General features: G+C 42.9%; 2 protein-coding genes and 1 long non-coding RNA gene across 6 annotated transcripts in view; 1 reads left to right on the plus strand and 2 right to left on the minus strand.

Moving 5' to 3' along the window:
• The window catches only part of SPIDR (scaffold protein involved in DNA repair), a 196,521-nt gene extending 178,895 nt beyond the window's left edge, over window positions 1-17,626 (plus strand). For 3 of the 4 annotated variants that reach the window (XM_069004711.1, XM_069004710.1, XM_069004712.1), the window contains 8 exons: window positions 1,930-2,073; window positions 2,168-2,227; window positions 5,422-5,620; window positions 6,645-6,797; window positions 12,183-12,276; window positions 14,051-14,165; window positions 14,654-14,707; window positions 17,091-17,626. In XM_069004711.1, the coding sequence (XP_068860812.1) occupies window positions 1,930-2,073; window positions 2,168-2,227; window positions 5,422-5,620; window positions 6,645-6,797; window positions 12,183-12,276; window positions 14,051-14,165; window positions 14,654-14,707; window positions 17,091-17,225 (954 nt within the window). In that variant the 3' untranslated portion in view covers window positions 17,226-17,626. Of the gene's footprint in view, window positions 1-1,929; window positions 2,074-2,167; window positions 2,228-5,421; window positions 5,621-6,644; window positions 6,798-12,182; window positions 12,277-14,050; window positions 14,166-14,653; window positions 14,708-17,090 lie in introns of those variants that run through there. The other variant, XR_011148374.1, reaches the window with a different exon arrangement.
• Window positions 12,283-18,656, minus strand: LOC138105080 (uncharacterized). Its single transcript, XR_011148375.1, has 4 exons — window positions 18,186-18,656; window positions 17,072-17,205; window positions 16,180-16,248; window positions 12,283-12,390 (listed from the first exon to the last, which is right to left on the minus strand). It is a non-coding gene; the product is annotated as an uncharacterized lncRNA (long non-coding RNA).
• A 493-nt stretch (window positions 18,657-19,149) lies between these two features.
• CEBPD (CCAAT enhancer binding protein delta) lies at window positions 19,150-20,947 on the minus strand. The gene has a single exon (XM_069004713.1). The coding sequence runs from the start codon at window positions 20,642-20,644 to the stop codon at window positions 19,616-19,618; it is 1,029 nt and encodes a 342-aa protein (XP_068860814.1). The 5' UTR covers window positions 20,645-20,947; the 3' UTR covers window positions 19,150-19,615.
• Between the last annotated feature and the right edge of the window lie 870 nt (window positions 20,948-21,817).

A 21,817-nucleotide genomic window follows, 5' to 3' on the forward strand; every position in this document is an offset into this window, starting at 1 on the left:
ATCTTCTGTGAAGACAGAGTGACTGCTGGAATCAGGTCTCTTACTAGTTAGGATGACTTTGACTGATACTTGTTTCATGAGAGGTTAGAAGGATGAACACAAAAGTAATTCCTAAACGTTAATGAATGTTTCTGTGATTTTAGGAGGTGGGAAAGTATAGAAATGGATTTAAAGTATGTTACCATATATTTGCAAGCTAAAATCACATCTGTAATCTTACTTCAATTAGCTTTTACCTTTGGAAAGGAGTTCTGTCATGTCAAGTCATTTTGGTAATACGAGATCATTTGAGAAGCTTCTGGGTAGCCAAGCTTGGGCTTTCTTGATGTTCTTGTATAGGCTGTTCTTTGGGAAGAAGTGGGTGGTATTAAAATTTGTTTTAGACCAAAGGAGTCAATATGAAAAAAAAAAAAAAAGAGAAAGCTGGAAATAAACAAGTCTCAAAACCAGGGAATATTGAAGGTGGATATTACTAGTTATTTCTAAAGTCCAAGGACCTTTTGTCTAAAATGTAAGGTGTTCTTTGCATTGTCCAGGGGTGTATATTGAGGAACAAAAAGCTCAGACCTCAGTTATAAATAAAATCAAGACTGAAACTCAGTGAAATAGCTGTGCTCTTTTTGACTCTCCCTTTTATCTAAATATTTTGGAAGTCTCGGAGGAATGGATGGGTTTGTGCATTAAAATAATGTGGGCAACAGAATGGGAATATCTATGGCTGAGGCAAAGCTCTTAAATGTTTGGTGTTATTATGACTCCTTTTATGTCTTCTTTTTTTCTTTTTTATTAGCAATCTAAAAATGGAGGAAACGTTCCATAGTCATGTAATTTACACTTCTGTCATGGGTTTGAAATGGTAATTAATTCCACAAAGAATCACAACGTGCATTCTGATGCTCCATGTTTTTGGCTGGGTGGAGTTCTTTCAACTGAGATACACTTTTCTTGATACAAACAGTATAGTTTTATGCACAGTTTTATGGAAGCGGTTTTATACATAAATAATATTGCCAGCATGATGATAATGTTGTTGGGAAGAGATCTGTGGAACTGATTTCTTTTGAGCCTTATGTACATTCAAATACCTTCTTTAATGATGTCAGAGGCAAACAGAGTTTGGGTATCAGCTTCCTTTGCTCTTATTTTTCTTTAAGCAGATTCTTTTTAATGGGTGGGCAACTGTCTTTAATAAATTCATATTTCTTCTATTAAATTAAATGTTTTATTAACAACAAACATTGCTAAAAGAATATTTTACCATATTTGCAAAAATATTATCTTCTAGCATTGTCTTTTCTTTTCTGAGAAGTCTTTCCAGCTTGGGACCGCTCTAAGTGGTGATTGATAAAGCTGTTACGTCATGGTACTTTTTAAGGGGAGAAGAAAAATCTGGCATACCACAAAGAGAGCAGTTCTTGCAGCTCTTGCACTCCTGTTCTTCATTATCTCCTTGTGCTGTCCTGGATTTAATTTGGCAGCTTTAAAAGTTCGGCAGCTGTTTACTATCACAAAAACCCACCCACATGCAAAAGTCCCCAAATCTCAGAAAAGCTATGGATGTTAAAAAAAAATGACTAATGGACACACTCCTACCACGTAATAAAAGTACGCAAAACAGCAAAAAGCACCTTGAAATAGTCACTGTGTTTGTCAAGTGTGCCAAGTTATGAGTTGTTTTTGTGATGAGGATCAATGTCAGATTATGGAAAGAATGATGCACACAAGCTAATTTCACTTATAACTTGTGAATGTTGGCTTATTAACTCATCTTCTACATCAGAGTCCTTGTTGTTAACCATATAATTTTATTTCCCTATCCATCTTAAAATGTAAATTCTTTTGTTCATTTTGCCTATTACTGTAAAACTTGACCAGCCAAATTAAAGTGCCTTTTTTATGGTCACATTTCTTTTTCTTATTTTTTAATAGATGACAACTAATCTTCCTCCTCCCAGCTTCTGTTACATTCTTACTGTTCAGTCTGGTGAAATACATGTGGAAGTGGATGAGGAAGAACAGATTTCTAATTTGTACCAGCCACCAGCTGTTCATGGTCTAAAGGAAATTCTTCGGGTAATCTGCTTTACAAATCAGATAACAAATACTTTTTACCACTGGATTTCTGGTATCACAGTTTTCTCATTCCTGGTTTTTGTGCTATTTTCAGATGGATGGTTGTAACAAGCGGTGTAGCTTCTGGGCCCAAGTGCTCTATCGAAGGCTGCAGGTAATCTTTTTACTTAGCAATGAATTCAACATAAAATCAGCATAATATTTATGTGAAGAGCATTCATCTTGTTTAGGGGTAACCCCACTGCCAGGATTATCTTCAAGTGTTGTACAGGCAGAGTTATCACCATGTCTAAAATGCTTGTGAGTGGGTAAAACGAACTGCATCTCCAGTTTCAATGCCATTCAGTCTAGAAAGCTAATTATTCCTGAATAAATTGCTATCTAACCAGAGATAATACTGCACCCTAGAGAGGAGCTTGCAGGAAGTTAGTTGAGGCTCAATTTATAGCTAAATGCTGTCCTTAGGAACATAGCAAGAAGCTCCCAGTCAGTTGTGTGTTGGGGGATAGAATGGAACAGATGATGGCTATATAAAAATACAGTTTTGCTCTTTTCATGCAAGTGTGTGGGGGATTTTCATTGACTTACATAGAAGACCCTCAGGCAAATTTGGCTTTTATGGTCCAATAAGTAGTAAAAGGGTGGAACTCTTAGGTAAATACATCTGCCATCCATACTATGCCTGAAATTATGTTTTATTTGTTTCTGAATGATGCTACGATGTTCTTTCAAAATGTTGCTAGCTCCCTTAGTAGTTAAAGGAATTTTTTGTTGCTGATTTATTTATTTTTTCCTGGCGACTGTATCCTTAGTAAAGCCAGCACTGAATTCTAGCAGAGAATAATTTGCAATTGTCCATCAGCTCCACAAGAAACAAAGTGTGAATCAAAGCATATGAACCAAAGACAAAGAAATTCCAGAACGGCCAGAAAAATAGCTGGAGATGATTCCCACAAGTTTGAGACATAAATTTAATTTAGGTCTTGCCCTTTTGTTTCAAAAGCCAATGAGTTATGATTTAATTTTTAGGCAGGGAGTACTTTTAACTACTGAGATGAGGGGTATCTCTTGTGTTTTCTCCGTGCTAATTGAGAATGTAACAGAGCACTTGCAAACATGGAATTAGGGCTAGCAGGATGGGATCTTTAGTGTGCCAGCAGAAAGATAGACACGTACATGCATAAACTCCTATTTCCAAAAAAACTCTTCTAGTGAAAAATGAAATAAAATTGCAGACTAGGAGCATCCTAGCCAAACATTTTTGAATTCAGGAATGCCTACATCTGAAATTCTGATGTGGGTTATCAGTAATGTTGTGTAAAAGCACTTCATCACTGAATTAGAGAAAAGATGAAGCTTGCAGGAACAGATGTGATTTTGAAGAATGGAATATTGAGTAGCAGAAATAAAGGTCTATCATTTTTTTTCTTGCTCCTAGGAGTTTTATTAGTTGTTTTTTAATGGCTGTTCATTTGATGAACTGTAAGCATTAAGTTTTCATAAGTGAACAGCATGAGTGCTCATAATTTTTTTGAAAGTAATGATGGAAAAGCAACAGAAGATATTCTTCTTAGGTTTAACTTTCTGGTTAACTGCTTTAGAAATGTAAGGGTATTTACCTGCTGTTAGTGTATTACTTGCCTAGTCCTCCCAGAAGATCACAAACAGCAGCTTGTTTCCTGCCATTGCCTTTGCCAAGAGTATGTACCCTTCACAAGCAAAATCATCAAGCTGCAATAAGTGAGGAAGGAACAATGATTTGGGTTGTTTTGCAGATTTATTATTAAATAATCTGCTACGTGAGCTAGTTCAGATGTAGTTTAAAAAATAGTATTTAGTCTCTCTAGCTACAGTATTAAGTACTTAAATTAATATGACTTAATTTGTGTGAAGGAGGAATGGAAATACACTTTTATTATTACTCTGAATCCGAACTGTGGTTCAGAAGGAATATGAGGAAATATATTCCATCTGTGGTTAAGGAGCTGTCCTTCCTTGTAACTCAATCCTGCTGCTATTTGTCTGTTGTGTCCTCTCTGTTCAGAACAAATTGTCACACATAGCAAGATGATGATTTTATAGTGACTTGGGATTTTTGCTGTTATTATTATTTGCTTTTTGGATGATTTTTCTGAAAGCCAGCTTTTAATGTCTTAGTAATTCTCAAGGGACAGATGTAAAAATTCTTTCTTTGAAGCTGTCCTAATGTTATCTATGCAGAGGAGGTGCCCAAATGTATGTAGTTACTAGACAAAACAACATCGGTGCAATAGGCAGCATATGCTGTATTAAGGCATAACTGTGATATCTGAGCTGTGAATTTTTCCAGTTACTATTTGCAATTACCTCATTTGCTCTAAGAGCTGTGAGCATGAACAGAAAGCTATGTTTAGTGTGGCTGATGGTTTCAAGGTTAGAATTCAACCAAAGACAAAATTTTGAGGGTTTTGTTACCTTCTGCTAAAGACATGTAGCTTTGAGAATAAAATTCTACGTGTCTTTCTTTACAGTATTTAATTTTCAGTTAAATGTTTTAAGCATTAATGTTTGATCAGCAGACTAATTAAAAAGAGTAACAAAACCATTTTAAATTAATGATATAATTTAATCTTAGATATTTTAAAATATCAGAATCCTAAAATTTGCACGTTTGTTGCACTGGTACATATGAAATATGCTTTGATATGGTATTTTTATACCTGTCTGGGGCAGAAAATTTACACTGTCACTGCAGATTCATATGTCTCTTACTTAGGAGTTACCTACTTCCTTAACTTTATGCATCATTGGAATATTTAGGGGTATTTGTTCAGCTGAAAGAAAAAGCTCCACTTTGCAACTTGGTTATGCTTGGGAATCCGATAATAGTGCCTAGAAAATGTGCCCACAGAGGAATAATATTAGTAGTAGAAATGCTCTTTCCTTATTTTTTTAAGACAAAAATTATGTAAGTCTTAAAAAAACCATCCAAGTAACTTTTTATACTTTTTATACATACCATATGTACAATATAATACATATTTTTTAGAAAATATGTTTTCAAATCCCATGCACAGTCCAAGAAAATTATGATAAAGTGTGAAGGTTGATTGAGGTAAAGCCAAGAGTCCAGAGAGTCAACCTCAGAAAGTTAATTTAAGGTAGAGATTTTAAGGTTTGTATCTGAAATAAGGAAGACCAAAAAATTCTAGTAAAGCTTTGACTCATTATCCTATACAAGCCCTAAATGTAATAATTTCTGTCAGTTTTATGAGTTATTAAAATATGAAGATGTTTAGTCTTTCCTTCTACTAAAAAAATTACCAATTGCATTCCAATTTTGTATCTTTGGTTTTTTTCTAATCATAGACAAAACACAATGTTCCTATAGACCAAAGAGATATTTTGTTGTTTGTGACTGACTCCACACTGCAAAATGTGGTTCATGGGATTCCAAGAGTTGTTGCTGTGTCAGTCGCTGCATCGTGTGTTCTCAGTATGGAAGTCAGAGAAGCCCTCAGTGCTGGCTCACAACTGGTCTTCTTCAAGGATGCTCTGTGGGGAAATGGTAAGCTTTGCACGTGGTTTTGAAGTCGTTGGAGTCCCACAGAAATAGCACCCTTTATCTCTGACACCACAACATGTGACCTCCGGAGACTTTCATTATCAGATGAAGATGAGACTTTGCAAGTTTGGGATGAGAAGTTTGAAAGGGGTTGTAGTTAGAGCTTTCCTGTTTCTGTATTCTATAGGTTTCCTTTCTTCTATATTTTTGGCTTGATCTCCAAAGCCAATGAGAAATTCAGTGCTGTTGTTGTATGTCCACCAGTACTACTGTCAAGTCTTCTCTGATGACTGTTGAATTTGATGACCAGTGTCAATCAAATTTGTGAGCTGACAGAAGGCTCAAAAATATTAAGAAACTTGAATGTCCTTAGAGAAATTTTTCAAGCTCTCCTAAACCATCTTAGCTGTGAACCTTCGCTCCCATACAGGTCATGAAATTATGGTTGTTCACTTTACTTTCATTTTTAGTCACTTTTTTTGAGGTTCAAGCTTAGTTCTGTATGGTGACTGCAGGGGTGGTTCACATCTCATGCCTTCAGTCACTTCCAAAATATAAGCGAACTGGAAGTACCAAGCTATGCAAAAGGCTATGTGTCTTGAAGCAAAAATCTCTGCTCTGGGGAATAAAGCATCGCATGCACCTACTCTTTGTAATCTTTGAAGCAAAGTAGGACTACCTGAAGGGGTGCCCAAGCTTATTACCAAGGAAAAGACTGTAACCTGTTTGCAGGGAGCAAGATGAGATGCAGTCTGGGTGGCACCAGACGCTCTTCTACAGCGTTCAAATTTTTAAATTTCATTTTTTTCAAATTCTGATTTCTTTCTCTCCCCAAGAGTCGAAAAGTGTAACAAGAGCATGGTGCATGTATTGCTGAAAGCAAAATATTTTGTCATTGAGAAAACCTGATGCAGTCTATTCATCTGTTTGGTAGCTGGCAGAGATTGTTGTCTTTATTGGCCGTGACAATTAACGTGGTCACCTTTTTCCTTGTTACTGTACTGAGTTGAAATGTCTTTTTTGGCAGGTAGGATTATTTGTGTTGAACGTACTGTTCTCTTATTACAAAAGCCTCTTTTGTGCTTGGCTGCTGGTGCTGACCTCAGTAAGCTGACTGGCCCTGTCAGACTCGATGAGCTGGATTCTACAACAGAGGCCAACTCCATTTGTGCTCTGAGAGGTTTGTATGGCCTTGCCTGAAATGAATGCGGTTAATTATTTGTGCTCACTTTAATCTTTTGTGTCTTTGTATTGATTTCTTGCACAAACAGCGTGGAGAGATAAAAAAAAGCATGGCTTTGCTGTGGTTCCTTAGGATATTTAAAATTTTATGCTTCTTTGTGGGCTCTGTTTGCCTTTTGCTGGCCAAGCTCTGCTCCCACTCACTTATACCCCAGAATAAATGTTTAGTGCACAGTCTGTTTCATTATATTCCTTCCTTCACTGTCTTCTTTCAGGAGCCTTCTGTTCACACCAGCCTTGTTGATGTTGGCAGCAGTGAGTTATACCAATATTTTTTAGGCAGATGGATAAGATATGTTACCCAGATCTTGAATGGTAGGGGTTAGTGACTGATTTCCCTGGAGCTTTGCTGCAGTAGGAGAATTTATTATTTTACCATAGTAAATTAGCATAATGTGGCCAGCATTTGCTCACCAACCACTTTGGATCGTAGCTTAGTCTAATATCTTGGTCTTACCACTAACCATGCAGAAACATTTCTTACTACATATTTTCTAGTGTTTCCAAATCATGCAGAAGCATTTTCTACTGTGTATTTTCTAATGCTTTGTCCAGACAGCTCCTTAAACCTCCAGTTGTACAGCGCCTGTAGGAAAAAGTCCTTAAAAGCCCAACAACTCTTAAAGGCTATTTCCTTCCTTAATTTAACTCCTATTATTCCAGTATCCCTTGTAGAAAATTCTTGATACAGTTTTGCATTTACACCTTCAAGTATTCACTGGAGCATTTGAAATTGACTTTAAAATTACAACAAATAATGGTTTTCAGATTAATTCTTCAGCTATAATATGATGGACTGGGAAGACAGTTTGAAACCAAGCAAAGCCTTTACTAAACATACCTGCTGCTATGGTAGAGCCACAACTTAGCAATGCCTCTGTGATTGATTACTGAACACCTTGCAGTGACAAATGTTGAACAGTGCATAATGAAAACCAAGCATGACTAGAGGCACTTCACTCAAAGCCTTGGTTGTTATGGACATCTTGCATTGATACATCTACTTGAAAGATATTTCTGTCACTGGGTGTGAAATACTTTTTGACTTTTTTTTTTTTAACCTCTCCAGTAGTTGTGCAAAGGATTGTCACTTCTCTGCTGTTAATTTTATGAGAAGTGCCTGTCTTTTTTTTCTTGTTGACAGTGTGCATAGTAGGATAAAGGAAATATTTATCTGTCCTTTCTTCCAGCAGAGCAAAGAAAGTACACCTTTCTGATCTGTTGTGTAAACAAGTACTTACTTTACACACATGGGAGATGTCATGCTTTGCCTGTCCTGTATTACGGAAAGAAGAATGACAAAAAGAAATTAATCCTACAACCTTGTCTTGTTTAATCTGGAATTTTTTCTGGGTGGCTGTTATCAGTATGTTCCCATACCTGAATACCAACATAGAATATAAAATATTTTCTTTATACCTATGCTGCTGCAATACATGTATGACAACTCTCACTTTGGTATGTACTGAAATAATTTAATAGCATTCAAGAGATATATTCACTGTTTTGAATTTCAATTAGTTAGTGCCTACATCTTTCTGCTGAAGTAATGAAACTAATAGCATTGACCCGACTTTGTTGGTGGGAGAATATAGTTTTGGTGGAGTAATGCATGGAGGGAGATGTAACATCTTTAAAGTTCAGTCACTGTCTCTTATCTCCTAAGTCAGAGAGTTAATCTGGCTTTCACTGGGAAGCAGTATTATCTCATTCATTCTTTGTGCATCCTTTCACTTCCTGTACTTTTGCTCACCTATGTATGTTGCACATTGGCATCCTCCCACCCAACAAAGAGGCTGCAAAGACTTTCTCTACTCTTTGAAGAGCAGGTGCCTTCCTGCTCCTTTGATAGGAAGCTCTGAAATTCCTCCGGTCCAAGCTCCTCCTTAAAGCTGGGCCCTGAACAGCTTGGTACAACTCTGGACTGGACGTTCTTCAGAGGTTCCTTCCCCATCAAAGTAGACAATGTTCCAGTCCAAGCAGATGCAATGAGTTTGTCAGAAATCCTTGTTTCAGGGGTGTCCAGTTGTACCAGCTCTGGGATAATGGAGTGTGTTGCTCTTCAACAGATGAGTGAAAACCTGTGATTGCTTTCTAATGAAAAGTTTATTCTTCATTTCAAGATGAATCTGTGTTTTTCACCTGTGATCTTAGGGTTAATAGATTTGTTTTGTTATCACTATGCATTGCAAGGTAATTCCTAACCTCTTTTTGCTGTATAGTAGCAATCAGGATGACTGAAATGTTGGCAGTTCATATGGCACAGAACTGTTTTTCCTCTTAATCATGCTTTGAGCAAATTCTATTTAGTCTATACCACATGATATGTGGGAATATTACTTGATTAATGATATTTGCCTAGTATATGACTCACCAACGGTGATTGAATTTTGACGTTGGATGTTTTCATATTTAAGCCTTTACTCAGGTGTGGGTTTTCTTCAGTTTTCTGCTTAATAGTGGGACTAAAATGGGCTCAGTCAGTTTACCTAGGTTTCCTTTTTTGATTGAATTTTTGCCTTTTGTGTCCCGTTAATCAGGGTAACTGACCAGGGGAAAAAGTCCAAAACAACACCTCTGGTTTTTAATGTTTCAACCAGAGTGTTCCTTTGCATTCTACATGGGAGACATGTTTTTCCAGGTGTTGTCCTATTGTCAATCTCTTCTTAATGACACCAGCCACGACCCTTAAAAATAGGCTAGAGGTAAAAATCAAATCTTGGCTATGATAATTTTCATTTAAAAGAAGGATCTTGGGTCAATATCCAAAAGGTTTTTGCATGTCAAGCAAAATCTAGAGTCTTGAAAAAGATGTGCAGCAGTTCAGCAGCTTAAACTCGAGAAATCACTTTGTGTATGGGGTGCACAAGACTGTCACTAGATTATTACACCTGCTCTGACTTTGAGTTGTTCTGACTTCAGTGATGTCTGGTGGTTTTCTCAAGGGAACTCGACATTGTCATCAAAATTATCTTCTTGGCTGGACATAATCTCATCAGTAAGATCCTGATTGATTTTCTTCAAATGTACTTTCATTACTTGGGCACTGGCATCTTGCAGTTGGAATATGGCACACAACTGGGAGAAAGTGAAGTCTTAGAGAGAAGGGGGATTTGTTTTGGTTTTTAAATTATTTTTTAATGAAGAAGGAAGCATACTCAGCAAGCTAATTGGTAGCTTTTTGATAAACAAGAATCATAGAATCATTTAGGTTGGAAAGGATCTTTAAGGCCATCGAGTCTAACTGTTAATCCAGCACTGCCAAGTCCACCACTAAACCATGTCCCCAAGTGCCACATCTGCACATCTTTTAAATACCTCCAGGAATGGGGACTCCATCTGTGCCCACTCCCTGGGCAGCTGTTCCAATGCTTGACTACCCTTTCAGTGAAGAAATTCTTTCTAATATCCAATCTAAACCTCTCTTGGCATGACTTTAGGCCATTTCCGCTCATCCTGTCACTTGTTACCTGGGAGAAGAGGTTGACCCCTGCATGGTTACAAACTCCTTTCAGGCAGTTGTAGAGAGCAAGAAGGTCCACCCTGAGCCTCCTTTTTTCCAGGCTGAAGAACCCAGCTCCCCTTCATCAGCTCCATTGCTCTTCTCTGGGCATGCCCCAGCACCTCAATGTCTTTACTGGAGTGAGGGGCCCAGAACTGGACACAGCCCTCAATGTGTGGCCCCACCAGTGCTGAGTACAGGAGGATGATTCCTTTCTTTGTCCTGCTGGCCAGACTATTGCTGATACAGGCCAGGATGCCATTGGCCTTTTTGGCCACCTGGGCACACGCTGGCTCACGTTCAGCCACTGTCAACCAGCGTCCTCAGGTGCTTTTCCATTGGGTCACTTTCCAGCCACTCTTCCCCAGCCTGTGGTGCTGCCTGGGGTTGTTGTGACCCTGGTGCAGGACCTGGCACGTGGCCTTGTTGAACCTCATATCACTGGCCTCAGCCCACTGATCCAGCCTGTCCAGATCCCTCTGCAGAGCCTTCCTGCCCTCCAGCAGATCAACACTTCCACCCAACTTGGTGTCATCTGCAAACTGAGGGTGGACTCAATCCAGATTATTGATAAAGATATTGAACAGCACTGGCCTCAATACTGAGCCTTAGGGAACACCACTGGTGACTGGCCACCAACTGGATTTAACTCCATTAAGCATTCACATCATTCAAAGAGAAACATACCCATGTTTCAGTTTATCACAAACACTGAAGAATCAAAATTATTCCTCTAAGAGTCCAAGTGGTTAAATAGAATTGTTTATTCTGTCAGTGAAGTGCTTACTGTTTTGTTGTATGCTTAGAAATTGAGTCATAAATGTTGTATTTGAGAAACAACTTTCCAGATCTTCAGACTTGGTGTCCTTTGAATTCCCGAATAAAATTACAGTTTTGTTGTTTAGGTGTAGCTCTCTCCTTGCCCCAGGAGAACCAGAAAAACAAGGGATTAACACACTGTCTCACAGTCCAGACACTGTAAATGCTCCATAGTCTCCAAGGCTTTCTTCTATTGAGTGTGGTATAGAACTGTGAGATTCTTGCTCAATAGAAGCTGGATTTTTTAGTCTGTAGTTCTGTTGTACTAGTGAGGTTTTATTTTAGTGTAATTTCATTCTTACAGGTGAATATTTTTCTCTATAAATAATGCTCATAATTTCAGCATATTGTTACCATAAAATATAATACACTCCTTATTGGCTTCTCATAAAATTCTGAATATATTTTTTCTTGCCAAAACTAGCAAGGCCCTTTTTATTAGTCCAAAGTATCTTTGGCATTCCCTTATTATGCACACACTTAAGACAGTGAGCCTGGTCTAATCTCTGTTAAATCAGTATAAATGAAGAATAACTCCACTGTTCGTGGAATTTAATCTGCACTGTTGTCTTCAAAAGGGATTGGGACTTCTTATTGGTTTGTCTTTTCTAAATATCAATATCAAGCTATTCGATCTGATGATTTTTATAGCTGTTTATTGCCAAAAAAGTATCAGAGGACCAGAAAGAAAGCAAACAAACCAGAAAGCAAGCAAAAACAAATCAGAAAAGCAATGAAATCCAAACCAAAAGAACCAAGCCTGTTTGGAAAGTTAATTGTCAATTATCTACCTTTTGGTATTTTTAGAATGTAACACTGCTGTACTTTCATCCCGTGTTGGAGGGACGAAGGAGAAAGGGAATGAGATTGTTGGAAGAGCTGAATCTTGCTCTGACAAGTCTTAAGCTGTGGGTCAGAAAGGCTCAAACCTGCTGTGAAGCCAAGAGTGGCTGTGTTTGCTGGCTTAACGTTACCATTTTTTAAGAATTCCATGTTCTGCAGGTACTGTTGTAGGAGTTAATGAGAGCACTGCTTTCTCCTGGCCTACATGCGACAGATGTGGCAATGGAAAGTTGGAACTGTGTCCCCAGGACAGGTGAGAGTCAGCATGCTCCAGAGCACTCCAGGTGTTTTGTAGATGTAGCCATAACAGCAGTAGGTGATGCAATGGTTCCTGCAGGCACAGGCTGCACTTTGCTCCTTCCTAGAACTAAGACGTAGTATTTTTATTGCTGATGAACTGATAAAACCTGCAAGGTTACATTAATTTATTAAGAAAGATACAAGTAGATATGAAATGGTTTGATTTTGCAGTTATTACTTTTTTTAAAACCAATCTTGCTTATAAATGTTTCATAGCCCACTGCATTATAGTATTACTTTTCATAAATATATAAGCCACAGGTCTAATTTTAAGTTCCTTTAAAGTGGGTACATGTGCTTGTGTGTCTTGCCTTGTTAATCTGTGTACCCCCAATTCACTTCATTTTTATACTGGACAGTGGTGTCTGCTACAATTTGTCTAAGTATGAAAGAGTTACACTTCAGACCTATTAAATTAGTCACCTTTCTAAAAAGAATGTTGAATAATTCTCACAGTATGTCTGTCCTGAATGTGAAGACTGATCCTACAGGACCTGTTGCCACCTGAAATGCTGTGTCACACTGACATACTTTTGGAAAGCCTCCCCTGCAGCTGCCTAGCCAGCTTGTGCTTGCAGTGTGAGATACCTGATGGAATAAAAGCCCAAGGGATAAGAGTAGTCAGAGGAAGGAAGGAAAGGAGGGGAAGGAGGGGAAGGAGGGGAAAGGAGGGAGGGAGGGAGGAAGGGAGGTAATGAGGGGAAGGGAGGGAGGGAGGGAAAGAAGGAAAGGAGGGAAAGGGAGGGAGGGAAAGGAAGGAAAGGAAGGAAAGGAAGGAAAGGAAGGAAAGGAAGGAAAGGAAGGAAAGGAAGGAAGGAAAGGAAGGAAGGAAGGAAGGAAGGAAGGAAGGAAGGAAGGAAGGAAGGAAGGAAGGAAGGAAGGAAGGAAGGAAGGAAGGAAGGAAGGAAGGAAGGAAGGAAGGAAGGAAAGGAAGGAAAGGAAGGAAAGGAAGGAAGGTGTTCTTTCTACTGAAAAGGCTTACAAAGAGCATAAGGAGAAGTTGGGTTGGTCTTACTGTAATAAATATTTTCCTAAATATGAGAAGATTTGCCCTTTATGCTTTGTTACATATGGTCCTTGGGGGGAAAAAGGCTGAAAATCAGGACCAGGTGCCCTGTATTATACTGTCATGTGAAAGATAAGGATGTGTCTATGTTCACATACTAGTGTAGTCAAATTTAAAAAGTATCTCACCTGTGAAGGACACTTTTGCTTCATTTGGAGAACAAATGAACTATCAATATTTATTTAAGAAGTGCTTCCAAGAAGGACTTATAGCTGAGCTTAATTTTGTGCATGACTTAAGTGTGCACTGAAAACATTGAACATTTGCTGAATGAGGGCCTAAGTCAATAAGTCACTTCAGCCAAATCTATACTACAAATTTTCTTTTGCCATAACTTTTAGGAGGTTATGAGATTAATATTTGCTTAAGTGGGGTGACTATAAATAGCAACCTCTCTCTATGCTGCCAGAAATTATAAAAGGAAGATCCTTTTGCCAGAAGAGTTTAGGTCCTCCAAGAGAGTTACTGCCAACAGAAGAGCTCTATTTGCTATGATCAACTGTATCTACCAGGGCTTTGTTGCTAAAAGTCTGCCAGCAATGTATTTTGGACGGTAAACTAACTGGGGTTTTATTTCTTTTGATCTATGACTGATAAATTATTTGATTTGTGGCTTGTCTATTTCTCTATGTTTTTTCCATCATTATCTTGTGTGTTTCAGGCAATTGCTATATTGCAACCAGTGCTCTGAAGTTGTCACAACACCAGTTTTGAAAATGCAGCTGGAAGTCTTCTTGAGTTGTCCATCCCGATCTCAAAGTACAGTAAAAGTGAAGGTATGGCATGAGATAAGCGTTGGTGTATCAGGTGTAGTGAGGCCAGATGTGTGGACACATAGGTACTCTATGCCACACTTTTATGAACAGTTCTGTCAGAAGACAAATATGTAAGACTATCCCATAATTTAATCTAATACTAAACTTTTGTTTCATTGGGCTAAGAACCCAGTTCCCAGATCTTGCTCAAGTAATGCAAGTCATTGAGTTCACCCTGAGGTCTGCAAACTGTTCTACAGCCCACATGGAGGGATTTGTTAGGTTGGGCCTTGGGAAACCTCAGTCTACACAGTCTAAAAGGAATGTGTGTTTTTAGACTTCCATTCTGAACATCTTTTGTGTCACCTCTCCTCTGCTTTCTTGGCCAGAGAAACAAAACTTTTTGATATTAAAATGATAAATCTTTGTTCTATGTGACTGCAAACAGAATGTCTTTGCACACTTCAGATTTTTGTCATGAACAAAACCTGTGAATTTTCTCATTCCAGCTGTTGCAAAGGACAATCTCTTCTCTCCTGATGTCCTCTGCCAGTGAGGATGGGGTAGGTATAATGAGTGCTGTCCAAAAAAAGTTAAACTACAGAACTTAATGTAAAGGCAAAGTACCAATATGTTGGCAGGTCAGCCATGACTTTTGGTGGCAGGGTCTTGAAAATCTTCAGTGATGGAGATTCTGACTTTCCAGGCAGTTCAGAACTGCACTCGGAGTGATAGGAGATTTCGCTACAAGTGAAATGATTTTTTTCCCCATGTCCAGCCTGTGATTTGAGTGGGCTGTGCCCTTTGGCAATCCCACCTTCCAGATGGCTGCCCTCCATCTCATCAGACTCACACTCTCCTTTTCAGAAGGGAGATGCTGCAGATGGGCTGTGTGGCTTCAGCTCAGCTGTGGATCTGCAGAGCTACCTGCAAACAGGACCGTGTCCAGGCACTCAGAGCTGCCATGGGCAGTGCTGGACTTTACTCTGTTCTCTGGCTGAGCATCCAAAGACAGAAAAGATACCCTCCAAGCATCCCACCTTTTGGGTCTGGTCTTCTAAATCCTATAAACCACAACCACTTTGTAACAGCACAACACTGAAAGTACAGGCAGGTGGAAGCAGTAGAAGAATTAGCAAAATGCGTGCAAGATGTTACTTTATAATTGTATGAATGAACTACACGTAAGCTGTGGAGATCCATGGGCTAAAGTACACTTTATGTAATCATGATTATTCCTTTAATCTGAGATATCAGAAGAACCCTGACACTTGGCACAGTGACCCAGATTTATTGTGGGTGAGGGAGGCACCCGGGTAAGTGCCTGGCTGGCATTGGCTGCTGGATGGGCAGCAGCAAAGGAGCAGCACCTTCAGAGAGTCATTAAGTCCAGTTAGGATTCCAAGATTTTCCCTCTCCCTTGCACGTGGAAGGGAGTAAAGGTCGGTTTGTTGTCTTGTTTAATCATCCAAGTTAAATACCTTCAGTTAGGTGATATGCATTGGAGTCAGTTTGCTCTCCCTGTCTTACAAGTTTTCCAGCATTTTCCTTTTACATGCTCTATGGTTTTAGTGGGATTTGTGGAAAATGTTTAAAGTGGAAAGTTACTCTGAATTAATATATGGGTTTTTTTTAATGCTGGAGGGTGTATATTTAATTTAAGCAAAGAGATACAAGAAATTTCCAAAATGTGTTTGCTCCTTTAATAGCAGTTAAGTCTTGCTGAGTTTTACAAGATGTGTCTGGTTTGGTTACAGACTGGCAAAACATAGTTCTTTTTTGAGTTATTAGAATTCAAACAACCTCTTTTTCATGTTTCAATGTGTGTAATGCCAGTATTTAGAAGTCTGGCAACTCTGATTTTTTTCTTCCCTTACTGAAGCACAGGGATAAAGATTAGTCACAAGAAATATTACTTGAGGTGGCATTTTGTTGCCAGTGCTGCTAAAGTTTCTAAGGGTGTAGCTTTGTAATCAGTTCTTTTGGCAGGGAGGTTGGTTTTAGCTGTCACCAGCCCTGGCCACTTGTTCCTCACCTTGTGTAGAGTTGTTTGTGCAGCTGCACGGTGAACTGGACTGCAGAACCGGTCTGGGGTAAAAATAATCTAGGAAAATAAAAAGGAGAAAGGTTGTTTATACCTTGAACCAGGCAAAGCCATGGGTATCACATACCTGTACAGAAGCACAGCACAGTTGAAGGCAGGGGCACAGCCAGAGGCTGGTCATAGGCAAGGCCCATTAAGGAAAGAATGGATGTGAACCTGCCACCTGAGATACCCTCCCAAGCGAAATATCAGCTGTGAGTGTTACCAGTTCTTGTGTTAATGTGCTGTCTCATCTTAGTGAAGCCATGCCAGCCTTGCATCCCTCTCCTCCATGCAGAATACAGCCTCTACAGATTTGCTCAGGCACAACTCACAGGTGAAATGCCGGTTGGATCATTAAACAGGAGGGACTGTGTAGGTGCTGGTGGTGGTAATGCATGAACAACAAAAAGTTAAAAGGGGGAGAGGGAGGAGAGTAAGAAGGGTTACAAAATGTTTTTTCCTTTAGTGGGTCAGTGAGCACAGGTAATCAATATATAGTATGGATATATGCATTGCAAGCACACATGAAGTCCTGCAAGTATCAGAAAGGCAGATAAAGGGAGCATGTGTAGGTTCTGCTTCAGCAAAACTGAGTTTAAAGTCACAGGAACATTTTTGCTTTTTAAACAGCTCATTTTTAAAGCCTGTTAGAGAAGCAGCAATTTAGGCAGGAGTGTGATCTAATTATTGAAAATCTAATGTATTCATTCTTTCCATTAGTTCTAATGCACTTTTCGAGTCCTTTAAAAAAATTGTCTGTTGGAAGAGGATCTTGCATGCTGCATCTTCCCAGCTGAACGCTGCCTGGAACAGAACGTCCAGCACTGTTTGTTTTACTCACCATGCTTTTATTCCTGCAGACTTATGAGGTGCAGAGCGTGCTGGGAAAGGAGGTGGGGTTATTGAACTGCTACGTCCACTCTGTAACCAGTCATCCCAGCTGTGTTGCGCTGGAGGAAATCGTTCTTCTGGAAGCTGCAGCAAGACAGAGTTGAACTCTAGTCAGCTATTATAGCATCTGTGGACTTTGTAATGTGATTATCTGTTAACTAGTGCCACAGATAATGTATAATGCAAGTGTGATAAGCATTAAGATAGTTTATTAAAACTGTGATTTATAAAGCACATTGTGCTAACACTGAAAAAATATCCATATATTGTTCAACTTTCTGAACTCTTTCTGATCAGTGCAGAATCTTAAGAATACAGTTCTTTGTCGTGTTTGCTGTTATGTAATGTAAAACATCTTGTTCTGGAAGTTTTGAATTTTGAATGGTTGTGAATTTTTTTTTTAATAATACTGTATTTATTTCATGTCAATGGAAAATATTTTACTGATATTTTTGAAATAAAGACCTTGCTGTGGGCAGCGAATGTTGGTCTAAGCTGAGTTTTATCAGTGGATTCCAGACCTGCGTGATGTGTGAATTCTGAGTTGTTATCACCTTGCAACAGTTGTTATAAAGACAGAGACTTGAGTAAAGCTTATATTTTGAAGTCAACCACATATAAAGTTAATGTTTTACAGCTAATTGGTCTCTCAGCATAGAAGTAGTGTGTTATCTGTAGCTTCCCACAAAGCAGGTGTTTCATTATAGTTTCTTTTACGGGTAAGGAGCAAACTGCATTGTAGGCCACGCAACTATCCTCAGCCAGACTGTGGAGACTTAGAGATCAGATAAATGCCAAAATCTTCCTCTGAGTGTGCACTGCGAGATTCCCCCCCCCCAGTATTTAAAAGCCCCTTACAGGTCAGAGGAGGAACGAGTGGTTTTGCACAAGTCCCATATGTGATTAACCAGCAGAAAAAGGAACAGCAAACTTGTCCCACTGGTCGTTTCTGTGGCTCAGGCCAACAGTGAAAAGTCTTATGGATGTCACGATTACGAAAGGAATGACCCGGCTTTTGAATTCCCCCTTTTTCCTCCCCTCTTCCAAGCATTTCAGTCTCTTACCTGCCTCCTTGCAAAGGAGATTGCAGCCCATTCATGTGTAGAGGATACTGGTCTGTACGTGAGACTGGGGTTGCCCCTTCAAAACCATCTAATACTTGAGTCTCTGAGAAAGCTGGAGGTGGGTGTCATGTCAGGCCATTTTTCTGCCAGTGCGCTACAGATGCTGTAGGTGCTCTGACACTGCACTACCGACATTTAGACAAGTTGCCCGATCTTCTGCGATCTGTTCACTCACTCAGGAGGAGCGGCAGCGTTGCTGCTCTCACTGTCACTAGCAGGGATCAGTGAAAGTCTTTGTGATCACTCACTCTGTGATGAGCAGTGTTTGCCCACTCTCACTTTCACTAGCCGGGATCAGTGAAAGTGCCCAGCTCCTGCAGTTCGACAGCCTACAGTGGGGCTGAAGCCTGAGGGTGCATCAACACCTCTGGGACTCACTACAGCAGGTCCCAGCTCTGGAAGGCATTAGTGTAGGTGCAGCTTCCATTATCTGGAATGGAAACCCCTTGGAAGTTTTTAACAGGAATTTTAACCAATGGTATTCTTTTAATGATGTTCTAGTAGTCCTACATAGTTGTGGGGTTGGTTTTTTTTTAGATCTAGAGTACGGTGTTTCTGGCAGAGTCCTGGTCACGGACCAGTCTCTTGCTGTGCAGCTGCTCGGTCCCACCAGCGCCACGGCAACCCTGAGTCAGCACTCCCGGATCAGCGATGCGGCTCCGGGGAGAGCAGACTTCTCAGCCCGCGGCCCAGGGGTCTCACGGTTTTTCCCACCCCTGCATCGCTCTCTGGATGCTTTGGGAGATAGCGTAACGCCCCTTGCTTGCCGTCACCTCCCCTCTCGGCTGCTGGGACCCCCCCCCCCCCGCCGCGTTCCCCGCCCGTGTTCAGCCCCTCCCGGGCAGCGCAGCTTTCCCCGCCGCCAGCCCGTTGCTGTCACGACACAGAGCAAACGAGAGCAGGGTTGATTTAAAATGCTTTTCTTTATTCTTAGAAATGCTGTAAAAATTGATATAAAAGGTTGAGCATGCTCAGTCTTCTTTTTTCCATCCTACTGTCTAAAATACATGGGATTTTGAATCATTTTAACAGATGTACCATAGCTGCATCGGTATGAGTAAAATGTAGAAAAGACGAAAACTACCATTACAAAAATAATTTAAGGGGAGAGAAGAAAAAAAAAATAATATATTTAGCTTTTTTTCCCTTTTTCGCAAGTTTCGTGGTGAAAGACCCAGGCATCGCTCCACGTCGCTGCCACATTCCGAGCTCGGCCGCGGGCCGGCAGGTCCCGCCGCGGCTCCGCGCCTCCTGCCGCGCCCGGCCCGGCCCGGGGCGCCGCGGCACGGCCCGGCAAGGCTCGGCACGGCCCTCTGAGGTATTTATCCACCGTCTCCCGGAGTCCGTCTCTCCGTCCCGCTCCCCCCCGGTTACCGGCAGTCGGTGCCCGAGCCGGGCTGAAGGAAGGAGGCGCTGGGCAGCTGCTTGAAGAAGTGCCGGAGGCTGGTCAAGTCCCGGGTGAGCTGCTCGATCTTCTTGTGCAGCTTCTCGTTCTCGGCCGAAAGCTCCAGCAGCTTTTGCTGCATCTCCTGGTTGCGTCGCTTCGCCTTGTCGCGGCTCTTGCGCACGGCGATGTTGTTGCGCTCCCGGCGCTGCCGGTACTCGGGGCTAAACCTGTCCACGCACTTCTTGCCGCCCCGCTCCTTGCCCCCGGCGGCGGCGGGCGGCGGGACTCCCTGCGCCGGCCCGGGCACGGCGACGGCGGCGGGGCCCGGCGAGCGGGTGCTGCAGCTGGAGGGGGAGCTGCTGCCCGGCGGCTCGGGGGACGTGGGCGGCGTGGGCTGCCCGCTCAGGTTCATGATGGTCTGGGCGCAGGTGGCGATTTGCGAGGGCAGCAGCGAGGAGGAGAGGTCGCTGTCGCTCCAGTCCGGCTCCTGCTTCAGAGCGCCGCGGGAGGAGAAAGAGGAGGAGGAAGAGGAGGAGGAGGAGGAGGAGGCGGTGCGGGGCTCGGAGCCCAGCAGGGTGGTCATGGCAGCGCCGAGGTCCTTGGCGGGGTCGCGGCCGGCGCCGCCGCCCGGTGGCAAGTACTCGCCGTATTCCCCGCCCCGCTCGGGCTTGTGGTTGCTGTTGAAGAGGTCGGCGAAGAGCTCGTCGTTGCAGAGCTCCAGGTTGGGCACGGCAGACATGGAGTCAATGTAGGAGCTAAAGTCGATGGCGCTCTCGTCCTCGTACATGGCCGGGGCGGCGGCGCTCAGCTCCGCCAGGTTGGTGCCGCTGCCCCCCACGCCGCCCCCCGCCTCCTCGCCGCTCATCCCGCAGCCGCCACGGGCGCCCGGCTTGCAGGCGGGACCCGGCCCGCCGCCGCTGCCCACCTTGGCGTCGTAGAAGTTGGCGGGCTCCAGGCACCAGCTCTTATAACATGCCGGGGAGTCCAGGCTGTAGAGAGCGGCGGCGCTCATCGGCGAGCGGGACGCGGCACCGCACGGCCGCGGCGCGGGGGCTCCGGAGCGCGGGCACCAAACGCCGCTCCGCGACGGTCGCAGCTCCAGCCTCTGTCACGGGCAGGTGGGAGCGGGGCTGCTGCTGCTGCCGCTGCCGCTGCTCGCACCGCTGGCACTGCTGCTGGTCGGTGACACCGGCGCTGCCGCTGTAGCCCCGCCGTCTCCTCCCCGAGGGGGCCGATCCGGGCTCCGGTCACGCCGTGAGCAGCGGTAGGAGGCGGGGATGGGACAAGGCGTCTCAGGACCTGGGAGTGAAACGCCCGCTCGGTCCCTTCTTATACGGCGCGGGCCCCGCCTCCTGCCCCAGTGACGGGGAACGACTGTTCCCGGCACCCCCGGGGACCCGGGGGCGGGAGCGGGTGGGGTGCGCGGCCGCGGAGGCAGGGCTGCCGCCGCAGCGAGCTGCCACCTCCCGGCGGAGGGTGGCCGCGGTCCGAGATGCCCCCGCCACGGGCTTGGGACGGTGCCGGTGCCTTTCGGGCGCCTGGCGCCCTCCCCGCATCGTCCCGTCCCCGAAGAGCGCTGTCCCGACGCCGGTACCGGCACCCCATTCCCGCGGCTGAGCGTTGATTTTCCCTTTTCCACGCGGGCCAGCGGAAAAGCTGGTTGAAAAAGCTGATTTTACCCCGCCGCCGCCACCAGCGCCACGCTGCATCCCCCACGCGCTTCCCCAGCGGCGCCTTGGATGGAGCGGTACGGGGAAGATGCTGCCTGCCCCGCGCGTGGCTCTGTGTATCGCCCGAGCGCCCTCCCGAGGCTCATCTCCCTTCGCTGGAGCGCCGGCAGCTTCACCCGAGAAATCCCCCGCTCCGGGGAGAGGGTGGCCGCTTGGATTTCTTCTGGCAGGACATTGCGGTGGGAAGGGGGTCTCTGAGGCATCTTTAGCTGCCTCACGCTGTCTGCATGAAGTTATACCTCTTAAAACCTTGCATAAAGTAATTATGCATGTTGTTGACCTCCGCCCTCCTTGCATCCCACAAACTACTACTACAAAATTGGCAAGTATCAGAGAACTGAAAATAGCTGAACTTTCAGCTAAAAGATAAGTTTTCTAGTTATGTAAGAGTTTCTAAAACCCTGGCTTCACCCCCAGGTGCTCCACTGACTGAATTACTACAGAAACACAACAAA

Source organism: Aphelocoma coerulescens, chromosome 2 (genome assembly GCF_041296385.1).
Source record: "Aphelocoma coerulescens isolate FSJ_1873_10779 chromosome 2, UR_Acoe_1.0, whole genome shotgun sequence".
In the NCBI taxonomy this organism is placed as follows: Eukaryota; Metazoa; Chordata; class Aves; order Passeriformes; family Corvidae; genus Aphelocoma; species Aphelocoma coerulescens.